Source organism: Argopecten irradians, chromosome 10 (assembly GCF_041381155.1).
Source record: "Argopecten irradians isolate NY chromosome 10, Ai_NY, whole genome shotgun sequence".
NCBI classification, from domain to species: domain Eukaryota; kingdom Metazoa; phylum Mollusca; class Bivalvia; order Pectinida; family Pectinidae; genus Argopecten; species Argopecten irradians.
The window spans coordinates 4,937,639-4,951,789 of record NC_091143.1 but is presented as its reverse complement, the minus strand read 5'-3'; the positions used below and the strand labels follow the sequence as shown (position 1 = coordinate 4,951,789).

At 37.0% G+C, this 14,151-nt stretch overlaps 1 protein-coding gene across 4 annotated transcripts in view; it reads left to right on the top strand.

Moving 5' to 3' along the window:
- The first annotated feature begins 1,433 nt into the window (after positions 1-1,433).
- Positions 1,434-14,151, top strand: part of LOC138332956 (epoxide hydrolase 4-like) — a 33,912-nt gene continuing 21,194 nt past the window's right edge. For 2 of the 4 annotated variants that reach the window (XM_069281022.1, XM_069281019.1), the window contains exons 1-2: positions 1,435-1,713; positions 6,872-6,996. In XM_069281022.1, the coding sequence (XP_069137123.1) occupies positions 1,507-1,713; positions 6,872-6,996 (332 nt within the window). In that variant the 5' untranslated portion in view covers positions 1,435-1,506. Of the gene's footprint in view, positions 1,714-6,871; positions 6,997-14,151 lie in introns of all 4 variants that reach the window. The other 2 variants (XM_069281021.1, XM_069281020.1) reach the window with 2 other exon arrangements.

The window sequence follows — 14,151 nt, the reverse complement described above, 5'->3', positions numbered from 1 at the left end:
CATGTAGCTTTGACTGATTATTATTTATTTTCATGCTTGCAAAGATTTTCTTAAAACACCTCGCAGAATACAGTGTAACGTTTGTATTTTCAAAAGTCTACAATTCATTTCAGTATTCTACTTTTTATCAATTTTTAGTATAATTAAATTTTATAGAATGAGGCTTATTGTTTGTGACATACAGTAAAACTTCATCCGTATCATCCATCTCCTGGAAGATAGTATTCTATATCTTCTTTTTCGTACGAAGTGATGTCAATATAAGAGCACTCTAGCGTAAAATTTATTACACAAAAAACTTTTACGATAATGTTTTCCGCACTTCATTTCATTTCCCCCATACACGTAAGGCGTATAAACATGGGAGTTGTGTCTCTTCCCATGTGATACTGAACACTATGGGTTTCCTGTTTTATCTCTCTCTAGTTTGATAAATAGCGAAACAATCTACATATGCATATCACTGTTGTATCATGCCTTAGCGTGGAGCCTGAGTGGGACAAAAACGGAAAGGATATACTCTCTTTTTTTCTTTCTTCTGAACATCAACTTTACTGATAAATATCAATTTCCTTTAAATCAGAGATTTAGGTAGACTTTTAGCCCAAGATACTCTGGCCCTGATACCAGACTTGGACATTATGACTATCTGTCATAATGTCTAAGTCTGGTGTCAGGGCCAGAGTAAATCGGGCTAGTAGATACTATACAGAAGTAGAAGTAGAGAAAGAACTAGTATAAAATCAAAACATTGTTAATCCGACATCCCTTAGTGTTCGTAATTAATTAAGCGTTCGTGATTTAAGAGCATTTACTGTGTAACCGTCAGTTAAAAGTCTAGGTAAATACAAGGGTAGAGGTTTAGAAAGTGTACATCTAATTTTTCTGATATTAAGAGGAACAAAGAACGTAGAAATACAATAATCCTTGAGGCAACGTAATATGTTTTGTGCTCTTTACATACTTGTACTTGACATGTATTTTATAATGACAGATTTAACCACAATTCATGTACTTTCAAAATTATAGTTGTCTGTATAAACAACAACTGATCATATTTAGCTATCGTAAAAGAAAATGGATCCTGAAATAATCCCATAATTAGGTTTAGGCGAAAAAACAAAACAAAACAAAAATGGTGCCAAAACCACAAAACTTCTCGAGAATATCAAGCTAACAAATCATGCAACCCAACCTTGGCAGTTAGCACTACTGTAAAATCTGTTATCAATTTGGACTTAGAGCGAGAGGCTTTGAAAGTCACTCTGTACAAGACGCATATGTATGGTTATTTGTTTGAAGCATACTAAAGTTCATACTGCTTTGTTAAACATGTTCTTAATCATTCTGTAGCGATGAAACTTTTTGTCAAAACAAGAGCAAAAAAATCTTATTAAGTTGACCAGGCGGTGCTTACTAGCACGTGTAGTTGCCTATATCAAGGGGAGGGAACTCTGTTTCAAGTGTTAGTACGAAGGTACGAACAGAGCGAGAAACACGTACAAAATGACGGCTGAATATTATATCCAAGTGGTGATAGCACATACAATAGGAGCTGTTTACGGAGTGCTGTTTGTTTTGTCGATGGTTTATAGATGTATACGACACCCGTTTAAATTTTTCAACGAGGAAACAAATAAGAAAAAGAGAGATGTTATGCCGACATGTCTAAACGACCCAACTCTGGGAACTCACGGATTTATCCATTTGGAGGTGAGTTAATATGAAAGTAGTATGATAATGGTAAATTTAAAATGACATCAAATGCTCGGTTGAATAAGAACACACACAGGTAACTTGACGGAGTCATGTCGTATTAGCGCCACTCGTTTACTTATAGAATATAAGCGCCAAGCCTACCAATGCTCTCTGAAAGAGAAAATCTGTAAGTGTGTTTTTGTGAGAAATTCCTTTTAAATGCTTTATGTAGTATGTAGTCAAAGTTTGAAAAGCAGAGAAAAGATCCCTCTTTTCATTGTCAAACATATATCTTTGGTAGGCGGCAAGATCCCTCTGGGATCTCTTGTTTAGTTTCCAATGTATTAGGCAAACTAAAACAAAACTCTAATATATAGGCAGGTTTAGTGTTATAGGCTCATTTAATAATAGGCTTTTAAGGGTATATATATACCTGGTAACATTGATGACCCAGAAATGTGTGTGCATGTACGTAAAGGCTGTTGATGTGTATGTACATGTAAGCCTATCAACATGTGTATTTATATACTTAACAAAACCAACATTTTTTTAATCTTTGATGTCTCAATAAACTACATCCTCTTTGAAACCAGTAGCTTATACTTATACATAAACAGACTAAGTATTGCACAGAGTATGTGCAGCTAAAAACTTCATGTGCATGTATATAGCAGTTTGGATTTTTTAATTGAAAGTTTAGCAATGGATTTGATGTACTGATAATTCATACTCGTAACTCTGAGCTACTCTTGATCAGAAAAAAGTTGGCGATATTTCCATTTTGTCCATGTACATGTACCTAGGGCTAAGGCCTGTATAAAAATAATAAGTACACTTGGGCCCGCTTCTGGTCCTTGTCACTTGCATAAAAAATGTATAGATCTACTAAAAACACATTAAAGATTTTACTTTATCTCAAATACATTTATATGTAATGTAAAAATTGCTGTTTCATAGAGATTTTAATTTTAATTCACACAGAAATTAAGCTTCTATGTGGGAAAACAATGAGATCATTAACTTTAAGGCCCCCAGGGCCTGTACTTGCTAACCATCATTTACAGATAGTAATTTTAGGCTATTTAGAAGGACTATGCAATGTGTAAAAGTGTGTGATGAGTATGTGTGGGTTTTTGGAGGCCGGGGTATGGTATTTCCTTGTGATAACCTAGTTCTTGTCTGTTTTAAAGTCCTATCATATATACAGAAGATATTAAGGCTATGATCAGGCCATTTTAACGGATGGGGTGTGTTGCTTGGTGTCTTTGACGGCATGCTTCAGTGTCTCCAAAACACGCACCTTGCACTTCACACATGCTACACACCATGGGAGGCCGTCCATACATGACCCTAGATGTTAATATGACATTAATTAATCAAACAAACACTACCTCACTGTTTAACTTCAGTTGAGCCTTCAACCCTGATAATAAATGTACACAGCCCCATTAATTGCAGAATTATAACTAATTTACCCACAACTTCTTTTTGTTTTTCACCATTTTTAGGAAAAAAACCCATATTATTTACTATCTGTTGTGTTGTGATGTTAAATACTGTAATAAAGGTATGTCGGCCTGTCATATCTCAGTACGTATCAATAAATAGCTAACGAAAGTCATCAGTGGTGGAAATTAATTAAAATTCCCAATAAATATAAATTACCTTCATAATACATATGATACACTTCATGTTCGAAATACTAGATAATTGGGTCAATTAAAACATGCTTTATAACTCTGTTGGATATGCTTATTATTTTGAACATTGGAAGAGAAATTTCCAGTTTAAGTTATTGTGCTTTATTTGTTTGGCGTTTAGCCACTTGATGTTACAGGAAGTGTTACAATCACTTTATAACAGGGTTGTAGGTGATCACTCTTGATCTCAGACTGCCTAGAGTCTCCTCTATATATTTCAAGTTTTTTAGTAGTATCATTTCCTTATATCATATTCCAGGTGTAAAATTTTCTCAATTTTCAAGGGGTTACAATCATATCATGATAACCTATATTATGTAAATGAAGGGATGACATTCCTCATTTCTGTAGGGTCTTACACACATTTTCTAGTTTTATATGGTACTGCACTTCTTCATATAACAGAAAGCATATGCTTGAAGATGAATGGTTACAGTATTGCACATTTCATTCGTAATTATTTTAATAGTTAATGACATACAACAGCTATACTGCAACAGTCTCCCTATAAAATCAAAATACCCAACATACTATATTTGATGTAATTAGCGCTCCTCCCCCTGTAAGTACCCCTTCTCTTTTCTGGAGAAGGAGTTGAAGTTCTATAGACGCCCCCCTCCATTTCACAGAGTCACCTATGAATCACAACATAATGATGCATCTCAAAGGAAAGAAGACCTGTTTACTTGTGAAAGATTCATGTACAAAGGATACCGGTACATAAAGAGTTAAAACTTTAAGTACATTTTCGCCCACAGTTTATATTTTGGTTCACTAAAAGATCCCCCTCCCTTACTACCCTAGAATCTTTTAGTGTATTTAGATGTTGATGTAACAAAATGAAGACCAGAGTAATTCATTGTCAGACTAATAAAACACATAAACTGTTGTTTTATATTAAAGTTGTATGGTCTGTGACTTGTTGTATTTTTGGCACAAAAAAGTATTTAAGGTGTTCTACATATTTTTCTCCGCCTCTCGAAGTTTTAAACTTTCGATATTTACTGACTTTTGTTAAGTTTGTTTTCGCAAAGTTATTAAACAATTAAATTAAAATATTGACTTTTAACATATACACGTTTAAAATAGCTTGGAAGTATCCAAACTATTCCGAACTGTTCCGTCCGCCGTCCGCCATGCGCCGTGCGCCGTGCACCGTCTGCCGTGCACCGTCTGCCGTGCGTTAACTTTTCACATTTTGAACTTCTTCTCCAGTTCTACCAGTGCGATTTGGCTGAAACTTGCGTGAAATGATCCTGACATGGTCCCGACAAAGTGTTGTTATTTTTCGGGTCGATCCGAAATCCAAGATGGCCGCCACAGCCGCCATCTTGAAAACACATTTTGAACTTCTTCTCAAGTTCTACCTGTGCGATTTGGCTGAAACTTGCATGAAATGATCCTGACATGGTCCCGACAAAGTGTTGTTATTTTTAGGGTCAATCCGAAATCCAAGATGGCCGCCATCTTGAAAACACATTTTGAACTTCTTCTCAAGTTCTACCGGTGCGATTTGGCTGAAACTTGCATGAAATGATCCTGACATAGTCTTGAAGAAGTGTTGTTATTTTTCGGGTCGATCCGAAATCCAAGATGGCCGCCACAGCCGCATCTTGAAAACACATTTTGAACTTCTTCTCAAGTTCTATCGGTGCGATTTGGCTGAAACTTGCATGAAATGATCCTGACATGGTCCCGACAAAGTGTTGTTATTTTTCGGGTCGATCTGAAATCCAAGATGGCCGCCACAGCCGCCATCTTGAAAACACATTTTGAACTTCTTCTCAAGTTCGATTTGGCTGAAACTTGCATGAAATGATCCTGACATAGTCTTGCAGAAGTGTTGTTATTTTTCGGGTCGATCCGAAATCCAAGATGGCCGCCACAGCCGCCATCTTGAAAACACATTTTGAACTTCTTCTCAAGTTCTACGGGTGCAATTTGGCTGATACTTGCATGAAATGATCCTGACATGGTCCCGACAAAGTGTTGTTATTTTTCGGGTCGATCCGAAATCCAAGATGGCCGCTACAGCCGCCATCTTGAAAACACATTTTGAACTTCTTCTCAAGTTCTACCGGTGCGATTTGGCTGAAACTTGCATGAAATGATCCCGACATGGTTCCGACAAAGTGTTGTTATTTTTTGGGTTGATCCGAAATCCAAGATGGCTGCCACAGCCGCATCTTGAAAACACATTTTGAACTTCTTCTCAAGTTCTATCGGTGCGATTTGGCTGAAACTTGCATGAAATGATCCTGACATGGTCCCGACAAAGTGTTGTTATTTTTCGGGTCGATCTGAAATCCAAGATGGCCGCCACAGCCGCCATCTTGAAAACACATTTTGAACTTCTTCTCAAGTTCGATTTGGCTGAAACTTGCATGAAATGATCCTGACATAGTCTTGCAGAAGTGTTGTTATTTTTCGGGTCGATCCGAAATCCAAGATGGCCGCCACAGCCGCCATCTTGAAAACACATTTTGAACTTCTTCTCAAGTTCTACGGGTGCAATTTGGCTGATACTTGCATGAAATGATCCTGACATGGTCCCGACAAAGTGTTGTTATTTTTCGGGTCGATCCGAAATCCAAGATGGCCGCTACAGCCGCCATCTTGAAAACACATTTTGAACTTCTTCTCAAGTTCTACCGGTGCGATTTGGCTGAAACTTGCATGAAATGATCCCGACATGGTTCCGACAAAGTGTTGTTATTTTTTGGGTTGATCCGAAATCCAAGATGGCTGCCACAGCCGCCATCTTGAAAACACATTTTGAACTACTTCTCAAGTTCTACCAGTGCGATTTGGCTGAAACTTATATGAACTGATCCTGATATAGTCTTGAAGAAGTGTTGTTATTTTTCGGGTCGATCCGAAATCCAAGATGGCCGCCACAGCTGCCATCTTGAAAACACATTTTGAACTTCTTCTCAAGTTCTACCGGTGCGATTTGGCTGAAACTTGCATGAAATGATCTTGACATGGTCCAGACAAAGTGTTGTGGGGTTGATCCGAAATCCAAGATGGCCGCCACCGCTACCATGACACTATATCTAATTTATTTCCTATATGATTATTGCCAAGGTAGTCAGATGACCGTTAAGGCCCTTGGGCCTCTTGTTAACACATGATACGGCTCGGGAGTTCCAATTTATATGGGTATCACCAATGTCGGTCACGTGATGCAACTAAGTTTTCCGATATTACCCGAAAGCTTGAAACATGGCATTGACTGTGGCTTTTCTTTCAAAATGTGTGATATTTCATGTTACATTTACTGTTATGTCAATAGTATATTGGTGCTTTCATGGATCTGAACCATCATATAAGATCCATATTCACACATTGTATATTTTATGAGAATTTGTTATGGTGAAAATTACGAGCAATACAATTTTAAACTATTGGTCAATAACATATACATGTACTGTAAATATCATAAAAATGTATATTTTACAATTTGCCAACAGAATGTGAAGCTTCACTATGTCTCCAACGGTGATGAGAAGAAGCCGTTAATGCTTCTGATTCATGGCTTTCCTGAGTTCTGGTACTCCTGGAGGTTTCAGCTCCGAGCCTTCGCCAAGGATTACAGGTACGCAAGTGTTTTATAATGTAAAATGAGAGATACAGTTTCAATAACGTTGTAACCAGTGGTTATTGTGGCAGGGATTATCTGTGAACGAGTTTATAGTATAATACATCACAATAATTTAAAACTTAATTTGAATAACATATTTCATAAGAATTACATCTAAGTTCAAGTAATATAGTAATCTTTGGTTTCTATAAGCTAGATAGACTGAAAAATGACTCAGCAAGTCAGATGATATTTGTTTTCTAATATATCGTCCCCTACCAAAGAACAGCATTACGTCCTAGATTTTGACACTGTAAACAAATACTGAAGGTCAGAATGTGTTACGATCAGATTGTATGATGATTGAGGAATGTAAAATGTGGGATTGACCAGTTTAAATGTTCAGAAATGGAGAAAACAATAAAGTTATAAGAATAAAAACAGATGTAATATTTACACATGGGGTGCTATTTAGCACAGTCTGTCGTTTTAGTGCAGACAGATCTTCCACTGTATTTGGTCATTATATACCTGTCTGTGTGAATCAATTGTAAATCTAACAACACCCTAAATAATGTATACTTAGGTATACACGTTCTAATGTACATATGTATTTATAAACTGCTGATAAATAGTAGGAAACATGTACATGACATTTAGTGATTTGAGCATCAAGAATTGTGACCTATGCTACAAAATGTCAAAGTCATGTAGGTCCCCATCATGTGAACTTAAAAAAATCTTTGGGTTAGGATTTTCCGAGATGATCAAGCATCAGATTTATTATTTTATTATTTCTTTCAGTTAAGTTATCTTTTGATACAACTATAACATTATAGGGTTGTCACATGACAGGAAAGAATATACGCTCTCCCATCTGCCATCCTCTGGTCCCAAAGGACCGGAATCTCTCCCCCCCTACTCCCACCTCTTGATCACAAACATATTTTACTCTATTCATCAATTAGAAATCTATTAGAGAATGGTCTCCATTGGTGTATGAACCAAATTTCTGTTATTTAGCCAATGGTGGCGTTGCAAACATTACTGGTTGGTAAGGATGAGCAATATATAGGAGCTGTCGTTGTGATAAATTCAAATGTTTAATTTAAAAACATCTGGGAACTGTCTTCCAACTCTACTGACAAGTATCCTGTTGAGTCATTATAGAAACAGCCATAAAAAAGATTCACACAGAACTAAATTCACATTATACTCACCGATTTACAATCTCAACATTTGGATGTTAAATGTATTAGTTTCTGTACTTCCGCCAGGTTTTGCCATTAAAGTTGTGTTTGTATGATGGGTGCCATATGTTTTTTGTAAGTTGTTGAGATAAAGGTACATCCAATAATGAGCTATAGTTAAAAATATTAGGAAAAAACAGATATTTTATTGGTACAATAAAGGTAGAGATTCATACAGATATAGCAAGGAATCTAAGTGGAGCCAGGTGTTATAAAATGTTAAACTTTGGTGCTGAAGCACTTGGCCACAATGGCCGAGTTTTGACCAGTGTTGACGATGTACTGTCTTGTTACCACTAACCCCCTACCTCTAGGTTTTGAATCTCATGAGGGGCAGCTGACCAGGTAGGGGATTTTCCTCAGGTTACACCGGGTTTCCTCTTCTTGCTAAACCTTGCACGTCATTAAATGACTCTGGCTGTTAAAAGGAGATTAAACTCTTTGGAATAAACTGTAAATTAAATTTGAATGATAAAGTGAGAATTTTACAGTTGAGGTTGTTTTGGCCAAGGTCACTTTAATCTTTTAATGGATTATCAATAAACAAGAGGTCCAGAAGACCTGATATTTGGTCACTGTGTGGGTGACAGACTACCTACTTTATCATTAAGATCTTTTTGGGGACAGTCCTTTATATAAGCAAGGGACCAAGAGATCAACTATTTTCACGCTGTTTCAGGGAAAACAGGAGAATATGAAACATGAGGCTAGTAGAGTGTTTGATAGCTTAAAAATTGTATCTTGAGGTGTCTCACTGCAAGGTTGAATCGAAATGGTTCTCTTTCATTAGACACAGCATGTGCACCTTATTGACATATGAGTAATGCAAGCAAGGATGACATGATCCAGTGGAAATTTCGCTGTCGTTGTGACGTCATTGCATTGTTGTGATTCATGCTGCTGTTATCACAAAGTCATGATAATGTTGCCACATTGTTATACAGTTGTTGAGTACATTTACCCTAGGAAGAGATAGAAAAATATCACACCAGTAAAATTGTGGATAGCCCTCTCCAGGTTAAGAGGTTCCAATCTATTCTCATTTATCGTCTCTGTGTTAAAAAGTCTGGCATAATTGTAGTTTTTTTTGGTTTGTTCATTTGACTTCCTCATTTCTTTCATTAGGTTTTAGCATTGAATTGACATTATCAATTTTATCCAAATGTGGAGGTTTAGATTGGAAACAAAAGAAATATTGTACCGGACATCAAAGTGCATTTGTCATGTGTCATTAGTGACAGTAGACTGTGGGTGTAGTACCGTGGTATGTATACTGAGTTATACAGGAGGTACCATTTACATGAGAATGTATTGATTAGAACATATAGGGAACGTTAGGGCGAGAAGTTCAGCATATCTTACAATCTCTGTTCGAGTTTATAAACATGTCAGCATGCTGAGGTTGAGTTCAGATTCTGTGATTGTAAGGGAGAAGTGTAGATGTTTGTAAGACTGTATATCATTGCTAGTTATAGGGTATTTATTTGGAGTTCCTGGGGGATGGGGTTAGACTACATGTGTATCGGTATTTCTTTTTCAAACAAAGTTGCCAAGAGAACTTATTTTAGATCTTAGTCATATGACCTCAAACTACATTCAATTTTATAAGGGTCATTTGTTCATATGAATGACCTTGACCATTATATGATAAAATCACATTTATGTACGAGGGGTGTTACTGTACCTGATTTGAGCTTATGGTAACAAGGTATCAAGATTGCTGACATAAATCACTTTGACTTTCATTAGCTGTAAACACATGCATTGAGTATTAGTAGTGGATGGGAATTTATGTAAAGATGGAGTGTAAGAAATGGAGGGGCCATATACAACTCTTCATATAGAAAGGAGGAGGATTGGGATTTAGGGGGTCGAGGGATAAGTGGTATAATATTAATTGAGAATTGTGAATTCTAACAGGGACAAACATAGTATAATACAGTGATATTCTTTCATACCTACGGGTGTAATACTGGCTGGTCTAGGGCAATACACTCATGTTGCCTGAGGCTGTATTACATGGCTACCCATGCAATAAAGCCTTGTGACATCACGGCGTCAACAAAATTACAATTTCCTCGGTAAAAATATAACATTTTTTCACAAACTTGCCTGGTTGTGCTAAAGAAGATGCAAACAACGGAATTTGTGTTGAAAATATCACGTTATTCTTCATGTATAGAAAATTGACTTGCAGTCGAGGTTTTCTTCGAATTTATTTCAAAATGGCTGGATATTATAGCTGTTAAATTGCAGTAAAACGTCGAGGTATGAAGGAAAAAAACTCCCTCGGGATCACAAAATGTTGCAAAACCCTCGGCAAGCCTTGGGTTTTACTACATATTGTGACCCTTGGGTAGAATATCCCTATCCTTCATATCCACATATGAAATAGTCTTATAGTATTGTATGGGAGAGTGGGGGAGGATGATACATGGTATAATAATGATTGTGAATTTAACTACGACAAATTTATCATCACACTTTAACAGTGATAGCGTATGTATTAGACAAACAGGCAGTAGGTATGATATTTGTCCGAACACATACGATATATGTAAACATAGATAAGTTAAAGTTTATCAAGGTCAAGGGTACAACAGGTATTTAGTCTGTCTTTTATCAGCACATGTCATTCCATAGCTACATGTACTCAAAGTACCTGTACAGATTTGAATTTCAACATGTTACATATATAAATGAAAGTCAAATTTCTGTCTTATTCGTTCTGTCACGGAGGTGACCATGCAGAAAGCTTCAGTAAAATTTCCTTTAAATCATGACTAGTCATAGAGTTCTGCATGCATTGCAACCAAATATGGCCAGGAACATCCTTGGGGAAAGGGGAACAGAGTTTGTATCAATTTTGGCTCTAACCCCCTGGGGGCAGGAGGGGCAGGGCCCAATAGGTAAAATAGAAGTAAATCCTTTAAATGGCTACTATTCCTAGAGTTCTGCATGGATTGTAACCAAATTTGGCCAGAAACAACCTTGGGGGAAGGGGAACAGAATATGTATAAATTTTGGCTCCAATGCCCCTGGGAGCAGGCCTAGGAGGTGGCAGGGCCCTATAGGGGTAATAAAGGTAAATATTTAGATTTGTTTAGAAAAGAAACAATGAACCTGTATGGTCCCTATATTTATCATTATATGCAACACTGGATAAATTCCATTGTCCAAAGAAGGAGAAATGAGTACACCTTGACCATGAATTGAACCACTAAAGAGGGAGACACGAGAACATCTTGACCATGCATTCAGCCACAAAAGAGGGAGACACGAGTACATCTTGACCATGCATTCAGCCACAAAAGAGGGAGACACGAGTACATTTTGACCATGCATTCAGCCATTATAGAGGGAGACATGAGTACATCTTGACCATGCATTCAGCCACAAAAGAGGGAGACACGAGTACATCTTGACCATGCATTCAGCCACAAAAGAGGGAGACACGAGTACATTTTGACCATGCATTCAGCCACAAAAGAGGGAGACACGAGTACATCTTGACCATGCATTCAGCCACAAAAAAGGGAGACACAAGTACATCTTGACAATGCATTCAGCCACTAAAGAGAGAGACATTAGTACACCTTGACCATGCATTCAGCCACTAAAGAGAGAGACATTAGTACACCTTGACCATGCATTCAGCCACTAAAGAGAGAGACATTAGTACACCTTGACCATGCATTCAGCCACTAAAGAGAGAGACATGAGTACACCTTAAACATGCATTCAGCCATTATAGAGGGAGACATGAGCACACCTTGACCATGCATTCAGCCATTATAGAGGGAGACATGAGCACACCTTGACCATGCATTCAGCCATTAAAGAGAGAGACATTAGTACACCTTGACCATGCATTCAGCCACTAAAGAGAGAGACATGAGTACACCTTAAACATGCATTCAGCCATTATAGAGGGAGACATGAGTACACCTTGACCATGCATTCAGCCATTATAGAGGGAGACATGAGCACACCTTGACCATGCATTCAGCCATTAAAGAGAGAGACATGAGTACATCTTAATCATGCATTCAGCTACTAAAGGCCCAGAACATTCCTCTATATTTACACTTGCTAGGCTTGGTCACTATACGCTAATACTAGCCGATTTTGTTTACCATAACTGCATGGTAACATTGAACTTTGAACTTGCGTATGAAAATGTTCTGTGCAACGTAAAAGGACTACTTTTTTTTTTAAAGCAACACATGGCTTTGTTTACATTTTGACGCAACATTACGTGTATATTGTTGTTTTTCATAGAATTTTGGAAAAATGTAAACAATATATACATGTTTTATATTAATATATGATTCAAACAATTTTTAAATTAACAATTGTATAAAGAAACGAAAAAATATCCCGACCGGGGCGACGTGCTTTCATTTTTGTTTAAAATGATGGGTGTCAAATGTAAACATTACCTCTGTGCCTATGATCGAGCCTTTGGGGTGGACGGGCGTGAGACCCTCTGATAGAGGTCAGTTATAAACATATCCTCTTGTCTTTGTTCTTTGCGAATTTAATTATGTGTATTATAAAACATGCACCGCTAATAATCCACGTGTTGACACTTATGCGTCACCACAAATACATTGTATCCATCGAACACAAGTGAATTTGTTTCATCTATCGATGGCGATATGGATCTAAGCGTAGATTATATAATCACATGGCTTCCAAGGATGTAATATCGTCAAGTCAGACGACATCTCAAACACATTGAGCTACTTGAAAATCAGTGTTTTGACAACTTCGGAAACTCAAGTGTGTAAGCGTGCGTCAGCTTCGCCTCGCTGCACAAAAACGGTCACCGAGTTCACACATGTGCCCGAGTACAAATTCTTTATGTAATTACGCTATATATTAACTTTTAGCAAAATTTAATATATATTTAAAGTTCTGATCTGATTAAATAAAATTATCTCTGAAATTTACTTTGTTTGTCATGTTTATTTTACACTAAAATATTGAACTTTTTTTGTCGTCGCGGATGAATAATTCTACCTTACGTGAAGCGTCATCATTCGCTGTTCAATTGAGTATGCTCCTCCCACTTTTGACCGACTTTTATTGAATAATTACGTCACTTTCAAATGACGATTTTATTGCATAAAATATAAATAAAAAGTCGTGTGAGTGTAAATATAGGGATTGGATTTCGTTTTTATGTTAACCATGCTTATATGGAGCAATTCCTCTAAGAATATATTCAATATGGGGCGCGCCCCCATAGAATATATTCTTAGAGGAATTGCTCCATACAAGCATGGTTAACATAAAAACGAAATCCAATCCCTATTTAAACTGCCAAAAGTAGAATTAATTGTGGCATGGATATTTATCATTACTGTAATTCTCCATAAAATAGTTAGATGAGGATATTAAGAAGTGTAAATCTTGACATAATAAAACTATAGATATGTGAAAATAATCACACTGTGAACAGTTTGAAACCTGAAATATCCACACAAAAATATCCCTGCTTACAGTAATAAATAGGTATGGTCTGGGTGCATGTCGGTGGTTGGTCATGATAGTATGTAGTTTAAGATGAGTTTTTATTTCCCACCTCCAATAGCGATAGTTCTCAGGCTGGATATGACTGTATAGATTGGAGTTACTGTTTCTTATCAGAAATAACACACTTTCTTATCACACACTAGCTAATACCCACATAGTGAAATCTGCTAACCTTTATCTCACCAGCTTCTCACAGTCAAGTAAAAATAAACTGTTCAGACACCTGCTCAATTAGCAGTATGTTTGCCATCCCTTTCATATTTACTAATATTGTAGTGAGCCCTGACATATATTTCATCAGTTATATACCCAGGTATATGTATTATTGGGTTTAATGAGGAGGACCTATAGATCTGTCAGCTGTCCATATTCTTCTTAC